Source organism: Terrapene carolina, unplaced genomic scaffold (genome assembly GCF_002925995.2).
Source record: "Terrapene carolina triunguis isolate 2854851 unplaced genomic scaffold, T_m_triunguis-2.0 Scaffold34021, whole genome shotgun sequence".
Taxonomy (NCBI): Eukaryota; Metazoa; Chordata; order Testudines; family Emydidae; genus Terrapene; species Terrapene triunguis.
The window spans coordinates 2,830,906-2,858,671 of NW_020698372.1; the positions used below are offsets into that span (position 1 = coordinate 2,830,906).

At 39.1% G+C, this 27,766-nt stretch overlaps 1 protein-coding gene across 1 annotated transcript in view; it reads right to left on the reverse strand.

Moving 5' to 3' along the window:
- Nucleotides 1–27,766, reverse strand: part of LOC113405028 (serine/threonine-protein kinase ULK4-like) — a 412,206-nt gene that overhangs the window by 351,566 nt on the left and 32,874 nt on the right. The window contains exons 8-17 of the mRNA XM_026646055.1: nt 26,803–26,878; nt 26,230–26,325; nt 25,808–25,926; nt 25,576–25,645; nt 24,203–24,305; nt 21,384–21,488; nt 17,841–17,901; nt 11,634–11,815; nt 10,196–10,242; nt 9,017–9,095 (exon numbers count right to left, since the gene is read on the reverse strand). Coding sequence (XP_026501840.1) covers nt 9,017–9,095; nt 10,196–10,242; nt 11,634–11,815; nt 17,841–17,901; nt 21,384–21,488; nt 24,203–24,305; nt 25,576–25,645; nt 25,808–25,926; nt 26,230–26,325; nt 26,803–26,878 — 938 coding nt within the window. The remainder of the gene's footprint in view (nt 1–9,016; nt 9,096–10,195; nt 10,243–11,633; nt 11,816–17,840; nt 17,902–21,383; nt 21,489–24,202; nt 24,306–25,575; nt 25,646–25,807; nt 25,927–26,229; nt 26,326–26,802; nt 26,879–27,766) is intronic.

Genomic DNA, 27,766 nt, shown 5'->3' on the forward strand with positions numbered 1-27,766 from the left:
CACACACACACACACACACACACACACACACACACACACACACACACCACCCTTTTGTCTCCTTTCTAAAGTAAAACAATCCCTTTATTTTCACTCTCTCTTCATATGAGAGGTTTTCCATATTCCTAATTATTCTCATTGCCCTTCTCTGAATACCCTCTAATTCTTCAATATCCTTTTAACATGGGATGGTCAATACTGCACACAGTATTCCAGATGAGGCCATGCCATTGATTTATATAATAGCATTATATCTTTTTCTATATTATTCTCCATCCAATTCCTTGCACATACTAGCATTGTTTTTTTGACCACAGCTACACATTTTGCTGAGGCTTTTCATTGAGTGTCAGATCCCTTTCCTGAGTTTATACAACAATGTAAATCCCTATAAAAGTTCACTAAAACATCTATTAGAAAGGAAAGGGGAATAAATGTCAGACAAATAGATAGCAAAGTTTTAATTTGACAAGTCATTGCCAAAACCAAAAATAAAGTACTGTTCACACTCAAAGTATGTAATTATCTCAATCGTACGTACCTCATTGTACATTACTATCTGAGCTAATAAGAAAGACCTTGGCATTGCAGGAATCTAAGAACACATGGTATTTTTTATTTTTAATTAAGCTTAATTTTGCTCAGAAAGCACCATACAGGTTTGAAATATTAAAGATAAAATTGTAGTTTGCAAGCCAAGAATACTCTTTGATTTTGAGTACCACTGAAGACATCAGGGAATACAAACACTTCTGTATTCTAAAGGAAGAAATTCTGAGCCCTGCACCTGGTTTGAGCAGCTGGGCAGATGCCTGGGAGTGGGTAAAAAGATATTACACACACACAGCCCTACAGAGTGGTTGTGGAATTCCTACACGGAAACAGCTTTGGCCAAAGAGCTTTTATGTGACCCACCTTCATGGAGGAGGAGGAAAAAAAACAAGAGGATACATGCTGTGGCTATCCATGCCCTGTCCCCTGATTGCTGTGCATAGAGAGTTCACACTGAGTGAGGCATGCAACCCCCACTCCTCCTCCGGATCATATTCATAATTTTCCCTGTTGTATGACAAAGTCAAGATCACTATTACATTTACGATGGAGGCAGAAGATGGTTTCACAAGAGGATTTAACAGGAATACAAGTTATGTTCAGAATGCTGAATGAAGGATCGAATACATAGAATAGTCTTTTACAGATACCACTTCATCCTTGAGAAATTCATGTATTCTGTCACTGAAATATAGGATCCTAACTATATAGTTCTTCATCAACCCACAAAATAATGGTGTCGCACAAAATAATATACAAGAAACCACTAAATCATCACCTTCATAAAAAGACACCAACTTATTTGGGGCTATTGTAAGGGACCATACTAGACAACACCAGCCATGCCATTTTAATGGAGAAGATGTACCATTCTGCTGATTGACAGAAATGCAATGAATGTAATGTGCTCCCTAGCAACAGTTCTAATTGAGTGTGCCTTTTATGAAGGTGAATTCAGCTTTGATCATGTAATTAATTAAAGACAATTATAAAAATGTACCTAAAGCTCCATTCAGTAGTATAACTTTCTGAGCACAGTAGCTAAATAATTTTCAAGTTCTCCATTGCACTTGTTCGGCTCTTAGAACTTTTTAGAGCCCCATTTGTTTGGATTGATGGAACTGTAGTGCAGAAACAAGAGTATATAGATTTCCAGTTTATTTACTTCTTGGAAAGACTTTTTCTGGACCAATCCATGAGTCACTGTCAGAGGAGACTCATTCTGGCTAGGAGATTTTGGTCTTTTGATTGATATGTCTGCCTGCCATTTATCCAAGGCCAGTTAATAAATAAACTCCATTATGTCAGATTGTTGGAGGTGAATTGCAGAAACTAATTTTACAGGTAGGAAATTCATTTTTTTGAGACACTTGGTTAGTAAAGTGAAATCCCCTCAATTAGCACAAACCCCAGTGGAAACAATAATATTAAGTGGCTATCCCGATTGTGCTGGAAAGATAGTCACTTTAATTTCCAGATTTGAAAATAACCATTGTACAAAGCATTAAATATTCGCGTATGTGTATGAATAACATTCATATTGCAGTTACACCTAGACATCTTCAACCAGGCCATGGACTCACTATGCTAGGCACTATACTAATAACAGTAATGGACAATCTCTGTACTAAAGAGATTACAGTCTAAGAGACAAGACACAATAAGCAAATGACACATGTGGTTAGGGGTATATGACACTAAGGGTATGTCTACACTACGAAATTAGGTCGATTTTATAGAAGTTGATCTTTAGAAAGCGATTTTATACAGTCGATTGTGTGTGTCCCCACTAAGCACATTAAGTCGGCGAGGTGCGTCCTCAATACCATGGCTAGCATTGACTCACGGAGTGGTGCACTGTGGATAGCTATCCCACAGTCCCCACTGGCCATTGGAATTCTGGGTTAAGCTCTCAATGCCTGATGGAGCAAAAACATTGTCGCGGGTGGTTTTGGGTACATGTCGTCAGTCTCCCCTCCCTCCCTCCGTGAAAGCAACAGCATTCAATCTTTCGCGCCTTTTTTCCTGGGTTACCCATGCAGACGCCATAGCACGGCAAGCATGGAGCCCGCTCAGCTCACTGCTGCTGTTGTGAGCATAGTAAACACCTCGCGCATTATCCTATAGTATGTGCAGAACCTGGGTAGGAGCCACCAGCACGAGGACGACTGTGAGGATGACATGGACACAGACATTCCTGAAAGCACAGGATGTGGCAATTGAGACATCGTGGCAGCAGTGGGGCAGGTTGATACAGTGGAACGCCGATTCTGGGCCCGGCAAACAAGCACAGACTGGTGGGACCGCATAGTGTTGCAGGTAATGGGATGATTCACAGTGGCTGAAAAAATTTTTCATGTGTAAGGCCACTTTCCTGGAACTTTGTGAGTTGCTTTCCCCTGCCCTGAAGCACAGGAATACCAAGATGAGAGCTGCCCTGACAGTTGAGAAGCGAGTAGCGATAGCCCTGTGGAAGCTTGCAACGCCTGACTGCTACCGGTCAGTCAGGAATCAATTTGGAGTGGGCAAATCTACTGTGGGAGCTCAGTGATACAAGTAGCCAATGCAATCACTAACCTTCTGCTAGCAAGAGTAATGACTCTGGGAAATGTGCAGGTCATAGTGGATGGCTTTGCTGCAATGGGGTTCCCTAACTGTGGTGGGGCGATAGACGGAACGCATATCCCTATCGTGGCACCGGACCACCTTGCCAACCAGTACATAAACCACAAGGGGTATTTCTCAATGGTGCTGCAAGCACTGTTGGATCACAAGTGATGTTTCACCGATATCAATGTGGGATGGCCGGGAGAGGTGCAGGACACTCGCATCTTTAGGAACTCCGGGCTGTTTGAGCAGCTGCAAGAAGGGACTTACTTCCCAGACCAGAAAATTACTGTTGGGGATGTTGAAATGCCAATAGTTATCCTGGGAGACCCAGCCTACCCCTTGCTCCCATGGCTCATGAAGCCATACACAGGCAGCCTGGACAGTAGTAAGGAGCAGTTCAACTATAGGCTGAGCACGTGCAGAATGATGGTAGAATGTGCCTTTGGACATTTAAAAGCTTGCTGACGCTGTTTGCTGACTAGGTTAGACCTCAGCGTAACCAGTATTCCCATTGTTATTGCTGCTTGCTGTGTGCTCCATAATATCTGAGACACTAAGGGGGAGATGTTTATGGCGGGGTGGGAGGTTGAGGCAAGTCGCCTGGCGGCCAATTTTGAGCAGCCAGACACCAGGGCAATTAGAAGAGCACAGCTAGGCACGCTGCACATCAGAGAGGCTTTGAAAAAGCCCGCCGGCGAGTGCTGGGGGTGGTTCCTCTCTCCCCCCAAGCCTGGGAGCTGAGGAGGCTGGGGCCGGGTCACTCCACTTCCTGCAGGAAGTGGCCAGACCCCCTCCCCCGTGTAGGCCTGGGGCCAGCCCTCCCCCCACCCCCGCTGTCCCCCACAGAGGCCTGGGGCAGGGCCCCACACAGCCCCCCTGCGGAGGCCTGGGGCTGTACAGGGCACCAAAATAGCTAGGGATGGCCCTGAATACAGCAGTCGATTTTAAGAGCCTTTTAGGTCGACAGAATGGGGTTGGTTGTGTAGACACATTGCTTATAAAATCGACCTGACATGGCTAAATTCGACCTAACCACGTAGTGTAGATCAGGGCTAACAAACATACAAAGTTTTGCACACAGTAGCCATGTGCCTCATACTTAGCCAATCAGTAACAGAAATCACAACACATCACCTCCCTAACCATTGTCAGATGGCCGTTTTCTGTATGCATCATGCAAGAAGTAAGTTTTGAAGAGGGACTTGAAGGAAGATAAGGTGGTGGCTTTACAGATTTTGATGGGAGTTTTTTTCCCCATACATAAGGGGTAGCATGGGAGAAAGCACAAAGCTGCCCATGGGAAAAGTAGACAAGTATACAGTCAAGTTGGTGGAGGACTAGCCTATGGAGGAATTTGAAATTTGGGGAAAGAAGTTGGTATTTGATACAGTGGAAGAGGTAGAGCCAAAGGAGGGACTTAAAAACGTGGGTGATATAGTCAGAGCCATGAACGCAAAAGATGATCTTAGCAGCTACATTTTGAGTGGACTGAGGTGGGAGGTTGGAGATGTTAAGGCCAGAGAGGAGGCAACTGCAGTAAATTAATGTTTATGGTTTTCTTTCAACCCACGAAGATGCAATTGCCTGTATGAATGAGATTTAACAAAAAAGAAGAGAGTGTTCCCCTTCTTTCAGATAAGGTTACAATATTGCTCTATCATTCCATCTTGCTAGGATAACATGAAAGCATGTTCTTCTCCCCTCTTCCCCCCAAAAGAGAGTGAAGACTGACTTCTCCCCGTCATTGTTTCTGGGAGAGAAGTCCATTGCCGAATAAGCAAAAGAAGGCACTGCAAAGAAACCTGCAATGTGGAGAACAAAAACAAGGATATGAGCCTCCCCAAATCCCTGGAGGACTTGAATCTGGAGGTAGGAATATGCGAATGGCTCTCTTGCAGCTGCAGCCCCTAGATGTTTAAAAGCCAGTTTTAGAACCCATACTCACAAGGAAAACTTCAACTGGAAAAATCTGGAAAGATAACTAGAGAAAAAATTACACAGAGAGAAGGATGCTTTGGATTGGCAAAGGCCACTCTGTGAGAAGACCCATTAACAAGGAGACAAAATTAGCCTACACATTTTCAAGAGCTGCTTACATTTATTGCAATTTTACAAATATGAAAAAACGCAAAAAGAAAAAAAGTGTCTTCATTGTGAATCTACTCAATTTCTGAACTACATTTTGAAACGAAAACAGAGACCAATTTACTGACTTGGTTCTAATCAATAAAGTGAGTTAAAATTAACTGGAAGAAGTGCAGTGATTTCAGGGACAAGAACATCCATTTGTTCTGAATACGAATATTTGATAGCATTCAAATATTAGCATATATCAGCACACTAAAGCCATAAGTGCAACATATAGTTCCACAGTAAACCTCTGCCTAGACTGTTTCAATTTAAGATTCAAATCGAATGAGAAGCTATTTTTTCTTATAGTTCTTTTTTGTGTTTGAGTGACCTCTGGTGGATGTTTGTACAACAAAAACAAATTGTTCTTTGCAGGTCGCCTTGAATACTGAACTTTGCAAACTTATCAAAAGGTACTGAACTCCTCAAACAAGAAACAGAGGGACTTTGTGCATATAGAAATTTAGAAGGGATGATTTTTTTTCCCCTCTCAATGTGTACATGAGTGTAACGTTTGGGAAATGTGCCAGACTGACAACCTGCAGACTGACGTCCTCTATTCACTGAACACACACACACACACACACACACACACACGTAGTTAAAGATTGACAATACTATCCCACCCAGGGGAATCAACCTTATCCTGAAGGGACTATTTCTAAGGGTAAGGAGATAGATTAAGTCTCTATGCCCATTCAGGGCTTGATCCTGCTCCTATTCAAGCCAATGAAAAAGCCCACGTTGACTTTAACCACGTGGATTCAAGCCCTTAAGACCCTGGCCTCTCAGCAAAGAGTGTCAAAACAAGTACTAACCAGGGCCACCAATGTTAGGTTTTGTGATGTGGATAATCATTCTCTGGGAACTGGACTGAGACCAGTCACTTCACATTAGGTATAGTTTAGATCCCCCAACATGTTCTGGCTGGCTTCAGCCTGTTGTGACACCCCAGCATGCAACTTGCTTCATCAAGACAGCTATCTCAGAGTCCTAACTGAAGCATTAACTGGCTCATACAGAGACAAGGGGCATTATTTTTTAATACAATTCAGAGTGCAATTTTGAAAGGATTATTTTTAATATCTCAAGGGCATAGAATTATCATCAAACATCTCAAAACTGTGCCTTACGCTTCAGAAAACATCACTCAACCCCAGCATAAATTTGTGGTTACATCTCAACCACAGAGCCCTGCCAGTATATGCACTCAGTTCACATGGTATCAGTGCAGGAGCTAGCCAATGTCAGTTTGAGGAAAATAAACCAAAAATTCCCAGTATTAAAAAATATATTTTAAAAGTTACTGGTATTTATGTTCTTTGAAGTCAGACTGTCCAGCTTTGACACTGCTGTGATGACTCAATAGGCACCACAGCAGGCACCACTTAGAGCTCTGCAGGTCTAAAGATCTCTGACAGCTCCCTCCTACTCTTCCTCTACTGAGCCAACCTTACTTTGGAAAGTCAACCAGGTCTTCGTACAGTTTAAAATGATTTTAAAATGTATATATTTACAGATTACTTTGAAGACATCAAAATGTTTGCACTGGATTCTGCTAGGATGGGTCAACTCTCTGGTCTCACAATATGTTTATTAAAGCTGAACAATACTTTTAATCTGTAGGTGATTGAAAATAAAATTCTTCTTTGGGAAAAACGTATTTAGAATAAACTATCATTAGGGCTAGAGTAGCAAACATCTTATGAACAATCTTGTACATACAAGCTGGAGATGAACGTTCACATAGGATACATTTTCCCAGCTAGTCTACCAGAAATATTAAAAATTATCTGATCCAGATACCAGATGGCTCTGGAAATGACAATGACAATAGCTCTTCAGTTTGAATGTGCCCCAGATAAGTGTTTGGACCCAGGACAAACTACTGAACTGTTGCTGTTTGGAATTCATCCATACTCTCAAATCTATGGGCTTTTTGAATTTATACGGAAGATCACCAGAATGGGACATAGTCTGGACAAAAATGAGTATTAGCTCAGTGCAACAACTGTTCAATTTCTTCCTTTAAAATCACTTAATGGAAGTATGGTTCATGAGTGTTTGTTATTCCACACTTTAGATGGGATAACATATCTGCTATACTAATTTGATGGGAAATGGCTGGCCATATGTGTTTTCAATAATAATCTACTGGATGTAAAGATTTCCTAGGCAAATACCTGAAACCAAAAACTGTATGTGTATCTTGGAACTATCCTTTAATGTCTCTGGTTTCATTAAAATAATATCAGAAAACATTGCCATATCTGAGAGAAAAGTTAAAAGTGACACTGACATTGCAACCTGGAATTCAGGTAGGATGCAGTTGGTAACAGTGCAAGCTTTTGAAGTAATCTAGAGTCTTTCCCCTATTTCTGACGTGTGATTTTACAAAAATATTGCCAGGAATTGTGGAATAAGATTCCAAATTACCCAATAGAATTCTCATCTTTCTCAGAAAACAAACATACATCACAAAATGCTATATCAAGATAATTATTATAATTATAGATAATGAAATGAAATGATTAGACACAATGTTCTCTATGGTGCATCCAGAAGAAGACACCTGGAATAAAAAAATAAACTAGATATGTACACCTCTACCTCGATATAAAGCTGTCCTCGGGAGCCAAAAAAATCTTACCGCGTTATAGGTGAAACAGCGTTATATTGAACTTGCTTTGATCCACCGGAGTGCGCAGCCCCGCCCCCCTGGAGCACTGCTTTACCGCGTTATATCTGAATTCGTGTTATATCGGGTTGCATTATATCGAGGTAGTGGTGTAGTTAGCTATTGATTAACCAATGACTGTGTGTGCCTAAAGTGCTAAAACTCTCTCCTGAAGCCAGATCTGTATAATGAGGATGTGTATTTGTGTTAAGAGAAATTTTAGCAGCTGTGCTGTTCATGTGCTGATGTCCACTGAATAATAGGAGCTATGCATGAAAATCTCTTCAGTTGTTGAATTTCACTGTTTTTGTAGAAATCACATCAACCTTAAACACTTTAGATAAACATGAATGATTGGCTCCCACCAAGTTCAGGAGTTTTATGTACATGTGCCATATGCAAATAGTAAAATAAGAATGAAATGTATGTGTTTAACCAGTCTTCTGATTAAGTCATGTCAGCTATCCATCAATATGTAAAAATTTATAAAGGATTCAAAAATGTAAATGGTATGGAATAAAAACATTTGTTTGTTCTCCATACTAAATGATTTTCCCTTGCACTATTATGTTCTGAAACGGGTGGTAGTGGAGGAATGTCAAACTGAGTTCCATCCCTACATCCTTTTTCCAGAATTTAGTTATCAAATTTATTTTGTTTTCTTTAAAACAATAGTAATAATAATTACCTTTGAGGATAACTTACTATTCAGAAATCCATCATATATTTTTATATTATTCCAAAATTCAGTAAAGAAGTGTTGTGATAGACTAGTAACAAATCATTGCAAAACTGAGCTTATGAAAAAGGCTGTAAATACTGCAGTTCTGCCAAAATATATTTGGAACAACCACAAGTATAGCATAAATATATTACAACATGGATGTATACATTTAGCTAATAGGATGCACTATGTGTCCATTTTCACATTTGGTGGGGAAATAAAGCAGAGTTCAATAAAAGCTGTGAAAATTTCTGAGTTTGCGAATAAAAATATCAATAGTCTTCTGAATGTTTGGCAACTTAAATAATCAAAAGGTAAGTTACCTCAGTAACAGGTACATTTTCTTTAAGTTCAGTTGTATGCAATGCCAGTAAAGCAATCACTCTGGCTACTTTGGCACGTCTGTGAATTAAATACATTTGTTAGCTTAATGAAAAAAAAAAAAAAAAACAAGTTCAAGATCCTACTTTATTTATAATGGTGTATTGTACACAGAGTATACAGTGCTAAGTGTATGCCGTTTTGAAGCACAATTTTACATTAGAAAAGCCCAGAATTTTTTCTTAGACACTTTATCCATTGCTCTTTAAACCAGCATTTTATTTCAGTAGCTCAATTGATTATGACTTAAGCAATTACCTGTGCAAAATGTCATGAATCTCCCCTTCGTACAATAAAGTGTATGTTAGTATGAATATTATCTAAATTATTCATTAATCACACTCATCTACATTTGTTTAAAATACAGAAAAGCCATCATAGGTCATTTTAAATCTTTGACTCCAGTTGTCAAAATAGATTCCATTGCCAGAAATGAAGAGCATGTCAGAAAATTAACTTTAGATAAAAGAGTTAAAACTACCTTTTTAATTTTAAAAATAAGGAATAAAAAAAAAAAAAAATCAAGCTTTCTATAAAATAACCAGCAGAGGGCATTATTCCATTATAATTATTGACAAGTTTGCTTCAAAGAAAGTCTCTGTCTTTATGGATATTATACTTAGTTATGGCAGGGGTCAGTTTTTTGGGGGATTTTTAATACACTACATCATAAACTACATTATAGAATTTGTAGATGTAATTTCAGATCCTTTATTTATTCTACTCAGTTTTGCATATTATTGTTGACAAAAAAAATTATTTTCCTGAATAAATCTAACAGCACATCCAATTTGTAAAAGAAATTGAGAAAGATATTAAGTTATTCTTCCTTTATCTAAATATCATTCATTAAATATAATGAGGCAACTCTTAGAATACATTATTTTAAAAATAAGTAAAAAAATCAAGCTAAAATTGGTAGTGGCTAAAATGTAATGGATCTTATTAGGCTTGAGGTACTGAAGAAATTCAAATCACTACACATCACTATATTGTGTAATGTCTGTGGTCATTCCTCTTTCAAGGAAAACCATAGCAGATGCTTAAGTATGCCCTGTAAAATATTCAGCAACAATCAGCATTTGAATAAATTCATTTGTAATAAGTTGTTTGTTACTTACATATCCCAATTTGGAGCTGCCCGCAACTGTTGTATTAACAATGGGAACTAGAATAAGGAATAGATAAATACACTTTTATTTCTCAAAAAATCCCTGTTAATGTATAAGAATAAAGATATAAGTCTTATGAAAATACATATTTAGATTTTTTTAAATGTCTATTTTGTACTCTGACTACAAAAGACCTTGGGTGCTGTTCAAACCCATTGATTCAAAAGGATGTACTGACAGTTTGGAAAAAAAAAAAAAAAACTTCAAATTTCATGTTCCTATCGTTTAAAAAAAATTTTTTTTGAAGCTTTGCTTAAAAATATATTCCCAGATAAAAATAAATATATACTAGAAAAACTGTGATTGCCCACACACACACAGGTAAACAGACTAGTGATAAAAATTTGAAATGGCTATTCATCTGAACTAAACCAACCAACCAACCAGCCTACAAATTCTCTGTTACTCTGCAATACAATTGTTTTGGCTAATATCAAGTCTAGTATCAACTGAGTATTCAACACACCATCTGGAAGGACTGTTTCCAGCCCTCTCACAGGCTCTATGATCTAATATGTCTCTGTCTCCAACAGTTATGATCTTATTTTGTCTAATGCATGTGTGGGGAAAACTCTGCCCTTATTACTCCACTATAATTGCAATTACTTTATTGAGGGCAGAATTTGACTTCAGTGGAGTTAGTGGCATACATGTAAATAAGGGGAAATTAGGCCATGATTGAAATTGGCCTTCAGTCAAAGAAAATAAACTGAAGAAAAAACAAATCTCAAAATTCAAAGCTATAAATTTATTTTAAAAGGCAGCTTGTTATATTATAATAATTCTGAGAGTGTGTAGATCACTTCCATAGTTAAAATACAAAGAAGGGAAGTGCGTTTGCTATTTTTGCATACCCAAGACTGAAAAATGAATTAAGCCACCACCCAGAGACCAGCAAAACTAATTGCCACATACAATTTGTTCCCTTAATGATTGTACATGTTTTAGAAAACATGTTTACCATCTATAAAGGTATTGTTAAGGAGGATTGTCTATAACATTTTCATATGCATATTTTTTCCCCAAAAGCAGTTTTCTGTGTTACAGCTTTTATAAATAACAATTTATAGCATCTTATAACATTTCGAAGTGCTATTAATGCTGGAGACAGTTTAAATAATTATTTAATGAACTCTATTAACTTAGTGAATCATAAGAAAAAAATTCATCTGGAATCTAAAAGACAGACAATGCTCCATAACTTCTTTTCAAGAAACCTAACTGGTACATTTCATTGCTTTGTCCTTAATTGGCTGTACTGCATGTGTCTTTATACCAACAGTTCCTTAAAATAGAAGTAAAGGGCACCATTGCTAAAGGCAGCTGACTTTTGCTGCAATGGCTGGTATGTGAATCATGTTGACTCTCCGGGAACCTTACTACTTACCAGCTGTGAGCTGATTAACCTGGTTGCTACTTCCTTGTGGCCAGCCACAGTGCAGAGATAGCATAGCAAATTCAATTTAGCTCGTGTTGCCCCTGTGTTCTTCTCAGTGGAGTCAATCAATGAGCACATTTGTTGCAAAAAGTCATTCCAGTCCATTTCTTTCAGAGATGATAGCTTCTCAACTGTACACAAAAAATGTCAGCAGCTGTTTAAAGATTATGAATTGCCATCTTTGATTTTACTTTTAAATACTAAAATATAGTTATGTCCACATGAACCAAAGTAATTTTAAAACTTTTGGATCCAATCACAACTTAGATATTTACAACAATATTAAGGCAAAGAATTTAATTATTTTATAGAATACAATAATGAGAATTATCAAAAAGACCAAGAGAAAAAAGGGGGTACGACACATAACAGATGATGGTAAGTATACAAAACTATTTTCAAAGAGCAAAATCCATTAGGTTCTTATTCACAGTTTTGATTTGGTTCTTGCTTAGGTAAACCCACACTGCCTTCCCATGGATTAAAGGAAGTGATATTGTCCTCATTCATTCTTTAGTTTTTAATCAGATGTTGTCAATGGGAGTTCGCCAGAGCAACAATAAAGCAAAAATTAAGTAAAAGCCTGAGGAATTTGCTCAGAATCACAATTTATTTGAAGCATGTGTGCAGGTCTGCATCTGCTTAAATAGTTGTAGCATCAGGGCCTAAGTGACTTAAACAAGAGAGTCAGATCGCAGCTGGGATTAGAATTAATTTCATGACTCCCAATCCATTACTCACAACATGTCTACAAGGAAAGCCATGAAAATTCAATCAATCCGTAGAGCTAAACAATCCTGTCCATTCCTTCCTGCACCTCTAAAACAAAAAAAATTTTTTTTTTAAATGGTATCCAGACATTTTCATAGTGAATGTGTTGATTGTTCTTGGCAACATTTAAGGGGACTAATTATCTTCGGTTTTACACAAATTTTACTGTGGGACAACTCCACTGACTTCAAAGAAGGCACTCCTGATTTACACCAGCGTAAGCAGGGAGAGAATCAGACTTCGGGTATTTATTTTAACCTCAATTCTCATCTTTGAAAAGGAAAAGTTTAGCCCTCAGTGTTGGTATTCAGCACCAGGCTACGTGTCTTTTTTACAAGATATTCTAACACTAGCCAAACAGTTGTTTGCCAGCAAAAATTAAAAAGCTGCAAACTATATAGCCACAAACACAATCTTCCAGTTGTTAAATAAATTATATCCCTTGTATAGCAAATGACACTGGAATCCATTTGGAACGTGGATCAAGCTTTTCAGCTCCATAGTCACCAGTTTCAAAGTTGGATGCCTAAAGGCAGGTACCTCAATCTACATTCAGACACCTAAATAAGCAGTCTGGAATCCAAGAGCTGTTAAGAACCTTTTGTTCCCTTTGAAGGCAATGAAAGTTGTGTGTGCTAAGCACCTCTGAATAGCAGATCACTTATTTACATTCATACTGTATTTTGGCAAGTAAATGTCTACCTTTAAATCACCCAAGTGTGAAAATTTTAGACTATGACTTTATCTTACAGAAAGTATTTGTTGCTGTTTGGGGCCAAGGGATACTATATTTTATAACAATAACATTCCAACAAAATCACTGCTCAATATACACATCATACCAAATGGAACAGAATCTTACATTATTCCTCACTCCCTGCTCCCACCATACACAGCTGAGAAGCAAAAAAAGGAACATATTTTTAGCTGAAATTAATCTTCCAACATAATATATTTTAACAATACCTCTGTAAATAGACCAAAAGGAAATATTCCAAAGGAACTAGTATTACACTCCTGATAACAATCAGCCTTTTGTTTTTATAAATAACTTCACTTGATGCCAAAAAAAAATAATAATGACTTTATGCTGGGCATTAGGAGCATTTCATAATTATAGGCAGGACTTGTAGCACCATCTTTTGTTATGGTTCAGCAACTCTTCCCATTATAAGACCCTTATTAGTTGCAAAACTTTAACCATTTGGGCTGAAATCTTCCATGTCAGGTATCTACCCCAAGCTGAAATTTTTCTGGAAAATTTCTGCCAAAACAATTCAACCCTTTCCAAGAATGTTTTGCCCAAGTTAAGAAATTCTGGCAACCTTTTAAAAAGTGTAGTGTCTCCATGCTTTGGAGCAGGGACTTGAAATGTGTCAGGGATGTAACTTTTGCTGTCCATGAAAATCCACCCAAATTTCATCACATTATAAGCCTTTGAAAAAAATCTCAGTTTTCACATGCTCTGTAAACGCTTCTTCAATTTTAGCAGCTAAAAATCTGCAAAGTTTCTAACCTCACTGCGCATGCTCTAGCCTCTCATAGCTTCTATTGCTCACCAGAATGCACATTCACCATCTCGGAAGAGCAACTGAGCATTTGCCAGTCCAATACTAAAGGGATGAAGCTGGACTTTCCCTGTAACTGCTACTCTGGGGCAGGGTGGGGACAAGCAGGGAGCGTCTCTCTCCTGTGCTCTCAGTGACCCTTCTTGCTGGCACCTCGGCAGCATGGAGGAGCAAGCTGCCTAATCTGATTTGAGTAAGGACAAGAGCTAGACTGAGGATGAGGGAAAAGATAGATTGAGACATGGAGTCTAGTGATACTGGAACTAAAGGGTGGGGAGAGAAACTGTTACTGGCAGCTGTAGGGGAAGAGGCTGGGACTAGTTGGTCAATGAAACAGACTGGGACCGGGAGGACAAAGGCTCAGAACAGTTGGGCAAGAAGACAGATGAGGGAAAATGGGGAGAGGAACTGGGAGTCATTTGTGTGCGAGTGAGAGCGCTGATCAAATGACGAGCCTGGAGATGGGGAGGACCCGGGACTGGCTGAAAAACGGGATTGGAAGAAAGAAACAGAGCAGGGGGAAAACTCAGAGAGAGCCTAGAGAGGGAGACTGGGACCCAGTGGGAGGCAGGAGGGAAGGGAAGATCAGGTCAAATGAAGAGTCAAGAGGGGAGAAACTGGGATTGAAAAGAACAGTATGTGATTGTGTAATTATAGACTATTATAATGCATATGCACAAGTGGGCTGAATTAAGGTTGCACAGGTAACCTTAATTCTGTCATTTCATAAGTTTCAAGTGCTTGACTTTGGAACCCTAATAGTGTTTTTAACATTTTTAACTTGGTTTTTGTATGTAATTCATACTTAATTTCCCCCAACATCTGACTGTGTTTTGCAAATAAATTTGATGCAACTAGAGCAAAAAACCCTTGTAAAATGAATTCCTGTAATTAAAAAAAGTCACTGAATCATGCAGTTCACTGTGAAGGGATGAACTTCTTTCCCTAGATTTAACAGCATAAAAGACACGGAGCTGAGTCACATGTGATCAGGCTCTCATGCACTCCAGCTGTCTGCTGGAAAATGTTGGGACTTTGATCAACACAGTTGAACACACTGACTCCCAAACCCTGGGAGAGTCCAGCCAAGATTTTCAAAAGGACAGGCTTCAAAGTCCTTATGGAGCCTTCTAAATAAAGTGATCTGATTTTCAAAAGTCTAAGCAACGCCAAACGGAGAGAGTTATTCCACTGATGAAAAGCATACATATTGTATTCATTTATTTCCTAAAGGTTTTAAATAAAAAAATAAATAAATGTCAGAGGCAACTAAAGTTTTCCATAGCTTTAGTGTAATAACTGGATTTGAGTGCTTATTTTTTTTTGTATCAGAGGGGTAGCCATGTTAGTCTGAATCTGTAAAAAGCAACAGAGGGTCCTGTGGCACCTTTAAGACTAACAGAAGTATTGGGAGCATAAGCTTTCGTGGGTAAGAACCTCACTTCTTCAGATGCAAGTAATGGAAATCTCCAGAGGCAGGTATAAATCAGTATGGAGATAACGAGGTTAGTTCAATCAGGGAGGGTGAGGTGCTCTGCTAGCAGTTGAGGTGTGAACACCAAGGGAGGAGAAACTGCTTTTGTAGTTGGCTAGCCATTCACAGTCTTTGTTTAATCCTGATCTGATGGTGTCAAATCCTGATCTGATGGTGTCGCTTTACTCAGTAGAAGCGTTTACTTTGAAAAAATTAGAGTGTTCAAAGCAGGCTGGTCGCCAGAATACTCCAGCTAGGAATAATGGAATAGGACTCCGGTTCTATTTTGTTGGTTTTCGGAACTGGGGCCATGATTAAGAGGGATGGCCGGTGGCATTCGTATTGTGCTGCTAGAGGTGAAATTCTTGGACCGGCGCAAGACGGACCAAAGCGAAAGCATTTGCCAAGAATGTTTTCATTAATCAAGAACGAAAGTCGGAGGTTCGAAGACGATCAGATACCGTCGTAGTTCCGACCATAAACGATGCCGACTAGCGATCCGGCGGCGTTATTCCCATGACCCGCCGGGCAGCTTACGGGAAACCAAAGTCTTTGGGTTCCGGGGGGAATATGGTTGCAAAGCTGAAACTTAAAGGAATTGACGCATGGCCCCACAATATGCCAAAGTTTTTATGGCTGACCTGGGACAACACTTCCTCAGCTCTCGTCCACTCACGCCCCTTCTCTACCTACGCTACATTGATGACATCTTCATCATCTGGACCCATGGAAAGGAGATCCTGGAAGAATTCCACCATGATTTCAACAGCTTCCACCCCACCATCAACCTCAGCCTGGACCAATCTACACGGGAGGTCCACTTCCTAGACACCACAGTATAAATAAGCGATGGCCACGTTAACACCACCCTATACCGAAAACCCACCGACCTCTATGCCTACCTTCATGCCTCCAGCTTCCACCCCGGACACACCACACGATCCATCGTCTACAGCCAAGCGCTGAGGTACAACCGCATCTGCTCCAACCCCTCAGACAGAGACCAACACCTACAAGATCTTCACCAAGCATTCTCAAAACTACAATACCCACACAAGGAAATAAAGAAACAAATCAACAAAGCCAGACGTGTACCCAGAAGCCTCCTGCTACAAGACAGGCCCAAAAAAGAAACCAACAGAACTCCACTGGCCATCACCTACAGTCCTCAGCTTAAACCTCTCCAACGCATCATCAGTGATCTACAACCCATCCTGGACAATGATCCCTCACTTTCACAGGCCTTGGGAGGCAGGCCAGTCCTCGCCCACAGACAACCCGCCAACCTTAAGCATATTCTCACCAGCAACCACGCACCGCACCATAACAACTCTAACTCAGGAACCAACCCATGCAACAAACCTCGATGCCAACTCTGCCCACATATCTACACCAGCAACACCATCACAGGACCTAACCAGATCAGCTACAACATCACCGGCTCATTCACCTGCACGTCCACCAATGTTATATATGCCATCATGTGCCAGCAATGCCCCTCTGCTATGTACATTGGCCAAACTGGACAGTCACTACGCAAGAGGATAAATGGACACAAGTCAGATATCAGGAATGGCAATATACAAAAACCTGTAGGAGAACACTTCAACCTCCCTGGCCACACAATAGCAGATGTAAAGGTAGCCATCTTACAGCAAAAAAACTTCAGGACCAGACTCCAAAGAGAAACTGCTGAGCTCCAGTTCATTTGCAAATTTGACACCATCAGATCAGGATTAAACAAAGACTGTGAATGGCTAGCCAACTACAAAAGCAGTTTCTCCTCCCTTGGTGTTCACACCTCAACTGCTAGCAGAGCACCTCACCCTCCCTGATTGAACTAACCTCGTTATCTCCATACTGATTTATACCTGCCTCTGGAGATTTCCATTACTTGCATCTGAAGAAGTGAGGTTCTTACCCACGAAAGCTTATGCTCCCAATACTTCTGTTAGTCTTAAAGGTGCCACAGGTCCCTCTGTTATTTTTTTTTTGGTTTGCTATTTTCTAAATAGGGCCTAATACGTCTTGCTTTCTTGTAGACTGAGCTCTGCAATTCATGAATAATACATTCTCTTGAAATAAGTATAAACACAATAGAAAATGATCTCAAACTTTCTTTCAAACATTTAATATAACCAAACTACACTGTAAAACAATTACCAATTCTTCCTTGAATATATATATGCGATTCATTATCGCCTAGGAAAGTTATGAATTTCAATCAACAGGAAACTATGATACTTCAGATGGAAAATTATGAAGAAAATGAAAACATGCTATGTAAGTATGTGCTGTCACATGAAGCACTTATACATTTTATCAACTTCAGCAGGACTCTACCTGAATGTGCTGGTACATGTAACATTTTTAAGTCAAATCTAACTGGTGCTTGTTTCATTATCTGGAAAAGAAAACAAAAAACAGTGGTTTGACTCAAGCCTATTTTAGATTTTTTTTAAAGCATTTGTAAACGTCTTTAAAGTAGAGAAACATATAAACACAGACAAAGATAGACAAAAATATATTTAGCACATACACAGTATACAAGCCACTCCTACCATTATAATTTAAGTGTCAATGAGAAACAGGCCTAGAACCCAGGCCCACAAGGTTCATGAGAGCAGCCATGCTCCACAACCCTCCACCTAGCAGCCTATCAGTAGCTTACCTATCAGTAGCTTAGCCCAGCCCCAGTACAAGGCGCCACCCCTGAGGTCCAATTGGCTGAGTCCCAAAGCAGCTGATTGGCCACTGGCTCTGCTTAAGTTAGCAGCAACACCAGGAAGCTGTCCCAACAACTGGGCTCCACTCCCCTTTGGACCATGCCTTGTGTTTCGTGCTTGCTGCTTGATCATCTGGCTTTCTGACCCAGCTTAACTGCTAGCATCTGATTTATGGTTCCTGACCTCCAATTTGTCTCCCACCTCTGACTCCCTGGTATCCTGACCTAGCCTGACTCTGGTTCCCGATTCGTGGTTCTGATCTCCAGTTTGTCTCCTGCTTCTGACCTCCCAGTATCCCAACTCAGCTGACTCTTGATTCCTGCCTCATGACTGTGGACTCTGGCTTTAGTAGGTCTGGCAGCCCACAACCCACACATGACAGCTTGTTCGGACCACTATAACCCTGTGGTTCTGAGCTCAGTGCAAGAAGGATGGACCCAGCAGCACAACCACAGTCACCAGAAGTATCAGACTCGCCCAACGTGGCTAATCAAGCACTGCAGGCTTAAGTTGCACAGCTGACCTCGGACAACCAGCAGCTGCAGGAGCAAGCAAGGCAAATCAGCACCGAGAACACTGCAAATACAGCCTGCTGCACCTTTCCCAAAACAGGGGGCCTGTGATATCTTGGCCTGAACAGTCTGGTAGTTCCAGGGTTTAATGAACCAATGCCATCTTCTGTTCCTGATGTGTCCCCAGACCTAAGCCTCTGACCCAGCCAAGGTGGCCTTGGTACTTGGAATGCTGGTAAGAAGTGCATTAGATTACCCCCCTCTCCCCCCCCCCCCCCCCCGGAAGGGCCATACCCCAAATGCTGTCAAACTGGGCCACCTTTCTCCAATTGATGTCAGGCATCTTTGATGACCTTCACCGAGCTCAAACAGGGCCAGGCTGTTCACAACTGGATAGTCCCCACAATGTGCATGGCCTACAATGTTTTTTAGGCTTCACAAACTTCTACCAGAGGTTCATTTAGAATTTTTCAAAACACAAGCCAAGCCCCTTACTGCCACACTCCAGAAAACATGCAGTTCCATTGGTCACCCAAGGCCCAGCACATATTCAAGCAGTCGAAGCTTGCCTTCACCGCAGCTCCAGTATTGGCCTAGCCAGGTGCAATGCAAGCTTTTGTTGTGGAAGCAGATGTCTTTAGTATGTCAATCAGGGCAGTCCTCTCCCAAAGGCAAATACTGCACCTCATCACCTACTACTTGAGGAAGCTCACCCACGCTGAGCAAAACTACAAGATCTTCAACAAGAGCTCCTGGCAATTAAAATCACCTTCGAAGAGAAGCAACACTACTTGGAAAGGGCCTACCATCAGGTCCAAGTGTTCACGGACCATAAGAACCAGCGATTCCTGCACAGGGCTGTCCCTAAACCAACGACAGTTCCAGTGCTCTATTCTTCTCCTGGTTAAACTTTACCTTGACCTACTGCCCAGAAATGGCAAGGTCGACACCTTGTCCCAAAGATATGGCTCTGACCCATGAGGTCCCAGCTTGGAATCCAAATTACAGTGTATGCATCTCACTGTTTCCATGTCCATATCGAATCAATTCATTGGGGGGGGGGGGGGTGCGGGGGAAGAAATCAGCCAAATGTTTTCCTCAATAACCTCTCATTTATATTGGCCAAAATCAGAGTTCCCACTGAAGGCAGAAGCAGATTTTTAAAATTCACAATTAACATTAGGCTTGATTAACTACCAGAGATGTAGAAAACTCTGCTAAAGTATCATGTCCTTTTATTCCCTGGTGTTTACCTGAGAGTAATATTTACCTGGCAAACTGCTCTCAAACAAATGGTGGGGCCAAAGTTGTGGTAAAAGAAATTTTTTTCCAGGAAAATGTCTCAGAGACTTGACAAAAAGTCAGGCTCTGTCATGAAAACAATAAAAACAAAAACAAAACCTACTTGATCAATCATTAAATGTCACCTGCTCCTGGGCCTATCATGGTATACAACAGGACATTTTGGACTGGACTTGAGTTTAAACCAGGTTAACTATAATCATGTTTAAAAGTGGCCTTTACTGGAAAGATTCTAACACAGTTTCACTGGCCAGTGAATTCATGGATGAAATGCACTATCAACAACTTTACAAAGACAAGACAGGGACAAATGGACTCACCAGTCAAATCAAGTGTAGTTTTAAATAATGGAAAAAAATTCTTTCAAAACAACACTATCCTTAAAAGCCAACTATTTAGATTGTTATAAGGCGGTGATAATAGGGGGACTTAAAATGGTGAAACCAAGGAACAGAAACTATTAAAAACAAAGGGGTTTTGTTTATTTTTCAGTTTAAAGCATAGATCTTTTTAGTAAGTACAGACTGTAAGCAATAGCCTTTCCACAGTTAGAAAGGCAGCTGGCTCCGGTACAAAATATTTCAGTCCAAACACCTGCAATTTATTAATTAAAGTTGTTTAAAATAACTTGATTTTTTTGTACATAGAAGCCATCACACCATTCAGCACAAGTGGTAGTCTCTGCTCAAGACTCTCTGTACTAGAAGAGAAGGAGTTTTCCAGATCAGGATTAAGGTGCCATAGCAGAGAATTGTGAACATTTGTCCAGTGTTGCCTACAATTTTAGTCTCTCGTTTTCAGAAATATTCAATTCATATTTTTTAGAAAAATTAATCATATGTCTAAACCCTGCCAATTTTTCTGCACCCTGCAAACATCCCGCAACAGAAGTCCGTGTGAAAATCTAAATCCTAGTGTAAAAGGATTAGTATTCAGTGAGAAGACATCTAAATCTACAAAGTTTCATTTTAATAAGCATACCTTTAAATAAATATCTGTCGAGACTAGATGTTACTGGCGTTTAATAAGTGAATGCAAGATATCAAAAGGTAAATCTGCAAGGGCACCAAATGCAACATTTAGTAGCTTCCACTAATTGTGGGAAACCCTTTCAGATTAATATTTGATCCCCAAATAAATCAGTTCTCCATACTGACTGTATAATAGGGCCATATAAAACTGCAGAAATCTTGTCAAAAGGCTTAGCAGATGACTGGGTGGAGCTGTTTATGATGAGAACAATAAAGGAAAGGAAAAGAGTGGTCACCCTGTTTAAAGATTTATCTGTGCAATAAATAGCACAGCAAGTTCCTTAATCTATTCTTTAGTATCTTACTTTGCCATACCTTTGGATTGTCAATAATAGGGGTTACAAAAAGGTCAGATTCTGTGTAGATGAGCTCTTTCATCTTGGACTCCATGTCCTGCTGGCTTGAGTGTACATTTTTACCCTAGAACAAGAACAAAAATACAGTAGTCAGGTTTGTAAGAAAAGTTTTCAAAATTTTTGCTGCAATATTTCTTTTAAACACTACCAAACTGCATTGTATGGATAACGCAAATACTCTGTGTTTGTATTATTTGCTTTATGGGAGTGAATAGATTCCTTAACTAAGATCAGGTCCCACTGTGCTAGGCACTATACAAACATACAGTAAGAAAAAGATGCTGATCCAATAGAAATAGACAAGCCAGACAAAGGGTGCTGAGACAAAAGGAGATTACGTGACTTGCCCAAGTTCTAAAAATCTTTCCAGAATCAGGGCCTTGTATTCATTATCTGCACCCCAGTTACTGCAGCACATTCTATTACCATATATTTTTTTAAAAAATTCCCACCAACCTACAGACACACTTTTCTTAAATCTCTCATGAAATAGCAGGTATTTACATGCCAATTATATGGTTTATGCATTTCTTATTACTCAGTGAACATGTTTTGTATGGACAATGCCCATTACTTTGTCCAGTACATCTCTTTAATGTTCATTGGGAGGGGGGGAATGAAATTTTATTTACACATCCCACCATGCCCAATTACCAACACCACCATTTTTGAAAAATGTATTCAGGTGCTTAACTTTACACACTGTAAACAGTCCCATTCAGAGTCAATGTGTATAAATCTTTGAAGGATTAGAGCCCAAAATTTCAACAGTATTGGCCTTTTTAAAAATAAAGAAAAGAAAGTTGGGAACTTACAATCAACAGTTATATAAATGATTAGAATAATATTGTCTCTAAAATCCTATTTAAATTAAATCCTTTTCTTTTATGAGACTTAGTTTTATTCATCAAACTGCATTTATGACATTTATGAGAAAATCGGAGCTATTATTCTCTCCCTAAAGTATGTTTACTCAATACACTAGTAATTACCACCGACTATCAGTTATGTTTTATGATCTGTAATTAAAATAATATTAACATATTCCTTTTGAGCAGCAAAGGTTGATAAATAAAAATAAAAATACATTATTTCAGACATAGGTATGTGTTTGTTTTAAAACAAGGGGGGGAAAAAAACTAACAAAAGTTAAAACTGCCACATTAAATTAAAAAAATATAATCAGAAAATATAAGTATCAAGAATATAACAGCTTTAAAATCCCCACCTTTTAAAAGTCATACAAAATGATAAAATAAGAGGAGTAGTCTTACAATTTATATATTTTGTAAGAAATATTTACATGTGAAAATTAACATTAGACATTCCAATAATAACCTTAAGAGTAACTCATATTTCTTTTTTCCCTACGCAATGCAGTTATTCACTAATGTGTTTAATAACTATTGTATGTTATACAAAATGACTAATATAAAGATAACACATTATACTTATATTATAAAATATTTTAGAAATTGTACATAGCATAATATAAGGTATATTAATTGTAGATCAGTAATAGATACAAAAAGAGATCTTTCTGCAATATCGATAGTACATAATTAACTAAAATGTTAGTATTCTGGAATTGAAAGAGGTGTGTGCAATACACCTTAAAGACAGGGGCGGGGAGTTGTTTGGGCCCTGCCCCAGCCCAGAGCCTGCACTCAGCACCTGAACTCCGTCCCAGAGCCTGCACCCCCACCCCCTTCCCACACACTCTCTCCTGCCCCCAAACTCCCTCCCAGACCCTGCACCCCTCACCCCCTTCTGAACCCTCACCCCTTGCCACAGCCCAGAGCCTACACCCAAACTCTGTCCCAGAGCCTGCACCCCTCACCCCCTCCTGCACCCCCAGAGCCTGCACCCAGCACCCAAACTCCATCCCAGAACCTGTACCTCAGGCCCCGTCCCCCACCCAAACTCCCTCCCAGAGCCCAACCTCTTACCCCTTCTGCACCCAAACTCCCTCCCAGAGCCTGCACCCCAATCCCCTGCCCCAGCCCAGGGCTTGAACCCCAGACCTCCTCCCCCCACCCAAACTCCCTCCCAGAGCCTTAGGCAGGTGGGGTGCGGCTTTCTGGGCACCACCAAAATTTCTATAAATCTGCCACCCCTGCTTAAAGATACAGCTTATGTAGTCTGAATTTAGTTACTGTAGTAGATACATTAGTCCTCTTTCCACCGAACATGTGTTAAACCATCTTTCTATAACTCAGAACTTGAAATATTACATTTCTCAAGAGCTGTCTCTTACAGGTCAGAGTTAACACTGTTCTTGAAATATCTACTGTTAGTTTTCATACATGCAAGATTTTTTTAGTTAATGTATCAGCTGTAACAATATTGAAACTTTCTTTATATTACCTTATCTTTTCTATATATTTTTTCAATGTTAGATTTTTTTTTTTTTTTTTAAATTATAACACTCCTGGTAATAATGTTTTCTAATGTTTGTGTAACATCCTACAGTAACCTTATTACCCTTTTTATTTAATTAATTTATGTATTGGTCTGGCAATCTCTTTTATTTCTCTTAATTAAGGGGCAAGAGACGCTGAGCTCCCAAAGTTTGGGCTAATGCAGGGGCAAGTTTGGCCCCTGGTGTAATTAACAGCAGCCCTGAGAATTGATCTTAAAATTCTGTAAATGTGTAGATTTGGGATTTTTTGTTTTTAATTTCAAGGGGAAATGGAGTGCAAGTTGGCTTTATAATGGAATCCAGGTTGCAATCTTAACTATGGAAATATTACTATCTCACAATAATATACTTCTCACCTTTGTCAAGCATAAAGTTCTTTGTTCTGAATTCTGAGTTAAGGCGGCAGCAGCAGCACTATTCATTTCTACTGCAGTGCTAGTCCTCGGAGTGGGACGAGAGCTGAAAGACATTATACAAAAATTAAAGAAGAGTGCTGATTAGCTTTCATGGATTACAAGACATATTCTGGATTATGAAACCGCTACATAATTCCCATTTGTGAGGGGAAAGTGTCACGGCTGACAGGCACAATATTTGTTCCATCAACCCAATATATATTTCCTGTTTTTAAATCCCCCATAATAGTTTGTTTTTTTCCCCCACCATCAACCCTCCAAACCAAAGGACGTAGTCATATTAAAATCCCATCTCCTAAACGTGATGAGTCACCAAACAATATCTCAAGGCGATTAACTTGCTGGATTGCAATGCACTTTATACTGTTCTCAGCGCTAAACAGCCAGCAGTGAGAACGGAAGAAGTATTGAAACTGACAAGTATTCTGATGGTTTTTGTATTCATTCTTTTCATTTTCAAAATACTGTTTGTTCATAACATTTTTACAAGGTCACCAAGAAGATTAGGAGGACACACAAGGAGAGACCAGGGTGTTGTGATAAAAACAAATTCACTGATTAACCAAGCTAGGTGTTTGGATTTTTACCCCAATGTAATCCTTGCTTTAGACAGATCTTTCTACTAGATTAGTGAATGGTGAGGGAGGCTGTTTCTGAAACAAGCAAGTTTCTGCTTCATGTGGACAGAAACTAAGCCTCTTATATCAAAAATGAATCTCTCCTGCCTTGCGGCAAATGAAAAACACACACAAAATATGCCCTCACCAACTAAAACTCATCATTTCAGTTTTTATTTAATGGCTCCTGGGGCACATTGCACAAATAGCACACATAGCGACTGATAGCCTGTGCAGCACAACTGACAGGTCTTTGCAGGCACTATTTGTTGGCCTGGCTGAAACTGCAAGCTTCAAACACTCCACCCTATTAAGAAGCAATTAAAAATTGTTTAAGTGGTAAAGAGCATTTGTGCATACATAAAGCAAGAATAGAAGTAATGAATAACAGATAAACCTAAATTTTTCTAATCCTGTTTAGCAAAACAGCCCAGAGACTACAAGATATTGCTATGAAAAACAGTAAAATAAAGCAATATTTAAATCGTGGGCTACAACATCTTAAGGGTTTCTTTATACTAACTACCTAAACACAATTTTCTGTACAGAATCATGAGCCAATCTGCTTGCGTACAAATACTGCATTCCAGCCTGCGCTCTTTTAATTAAAAAATAACATTTAAGAAGATACTCCATACATTTTTTCTTTTCTAGGTTTTTTTTTTTTTTTTTTTATTGCTCTTTAGTTTGTCATACCTAAGAAGAAATATGGACTCATTTGATTCACCACCAGGTGCACTTTTAGGCTGCAACTCAGATGGATTTTCTGTTAAAAACAAAACAAAACAAAACATGGAACTCATATTCATTTAAAGATTAAGAGGAATAAAATTTATGGAACAGGTATACTGCTGGGATTACAAGGCTGATTGGATTTACAGAACACACTCATCTGAAATGAGACAATATTAGCAATACATAATCTTACCTAGTTTGAAAGATTTATTAAGTTGCTTATCTGCTCGTGAGGATGACATGTCATTTGAATTTTTATGGGTATCCAATGGGTCCTTGGTATCTCTAGATACAAACAACTCCGTGGTTTCACTGTTGTTTAATAAGACATGCTAGTTAGACACTAGTTACATAGTGTAATCATTTCAAAAAATCAATACTATAGTGTTTTTATATTTGCACTAGTGTTCGCAATAGTGATAGATACGTTTCAAGAGACAAGATTCAAGATACAATAACTTTCATAGCACGGATGTAACAAAATTTTAAAAACATTTTTATAAATTAAAATAAAAATACAAATAATGACCAGAAAACAGGTTTTTTTTATAGTAAAAATGATATTTCTCTACTTATATTTATTATAAAATGTTATTTTCACTGAACATATTGTACCTTGAGCTTATGTCCTGGCTATTTGCGGAATCACCATCATATCTGTTGAAAGCATCTTTCCAGAATGGATGCTGTAACAGGTCTGTCCAGTTCAATCTTTGTAATACAATAGAATAAAGATACGGAAACAGCACTACAATATAGTACCATGATTTAATATTCTATGAATTTCTCAGTGACTGACAAACCTGTTATTATGTAACAATGTAATCATAGCATTTATAAGTCACAAGCCCAGTAAAATAGATATTTTAACTGCTTTCTTCTCCCACTTTCAAAACAAGTTTGGACTGATTTTAAATTTTATATGATTCTAAAATTTCCATCATTATTATTATCCTGGTGTTTGTTTGTTTAGTACTGATTATCAGAGTAATTTAATCAAAACACTCAGCACAAATCTTTGTATGAGAACAATATTAATTAACTGCAACATATTTGAAACAGAGAGTTACATCTTTTTGCAGATGTAATCTGCAAAATGTCATGAATTCAGTATTGCAATAGTTATCGCTTTTCGGAAGAGGAGAAAACATAATGTGTGATTAATTGTCCTGGATTAGACCGCTTTACCTCTTTTGAGGATCCTTTTGAAGCAAACCATCCAGCAAACTAAGGAAGTGTGAAGAAGGTTTGGGAAGAGCAGAACCTGTAAACAGAAAAACTTCAAATAATAAAATGAATTTAGCCTAAAACTAGAATGATTATATGAATAATAGAAGAAATATAGAGTTCATATATAGGTCCTGTTCCCGCTAGTCACTAAAGACAAGGGATATACATGGGTACAGAGGTCTGTCTACTTGTATATGATAACACAACCAGAACCTAAGACAGCACATGCAACAGAAGGTTCCAGTAACTAAGCAGCTGTAATTTTAAAAGTTTCTAAAAGGAAATATTCACATTGGGATGATTCTCATACAGTATAAAAGAAATGGTTACTCGCCCTGTGCAGTAACTGTAGTTCCTCGAGATGTGTCCCTCTATAGGTGCCCCACCTTAAGTGCATTTGCACCCCCTGTGCGTTTGATTGGAAATTTCTCATGGCAGTGTCCGTTTAGCCCATGCATGTATGCTAGGTCAGCCTCGTGCCATTGTTATATAACATGGCATGGGTGGACCACCCTCAGTTCCTTCTCTACAGCAAAGCCCTATAGCAGAGAAGGTGGAGTGTGGGTAATGGAGCATCCATAGAGACCACATCTTGAAGAACTGCAGTTACTGCACAGGGTGAGAAACCATTTATTATTCTTCTTTGAGTAGTGTCCCTATGGGTGCTCCACTCTAGGTGGTTATTGAGTAGCCCCCCTTTAAGGAGGAGGAGGGGGCTTTGGAGTCGAGTCCAGTATGGAAGAAAGTACTTCTGATACTGTGTTTGACTCCGCTGTAGAGTCACAAGTTATTGCACAGTGTTCAGCGAATGTATGTATAGAAGCCCAAGTAGCAGCTTTACATATTTCAGTAATGGACACCTTTTTGAGAAATGCCATAGAAGTGGAAATGAATTTCATACAGTGAGTTCGTATGTCCGAAG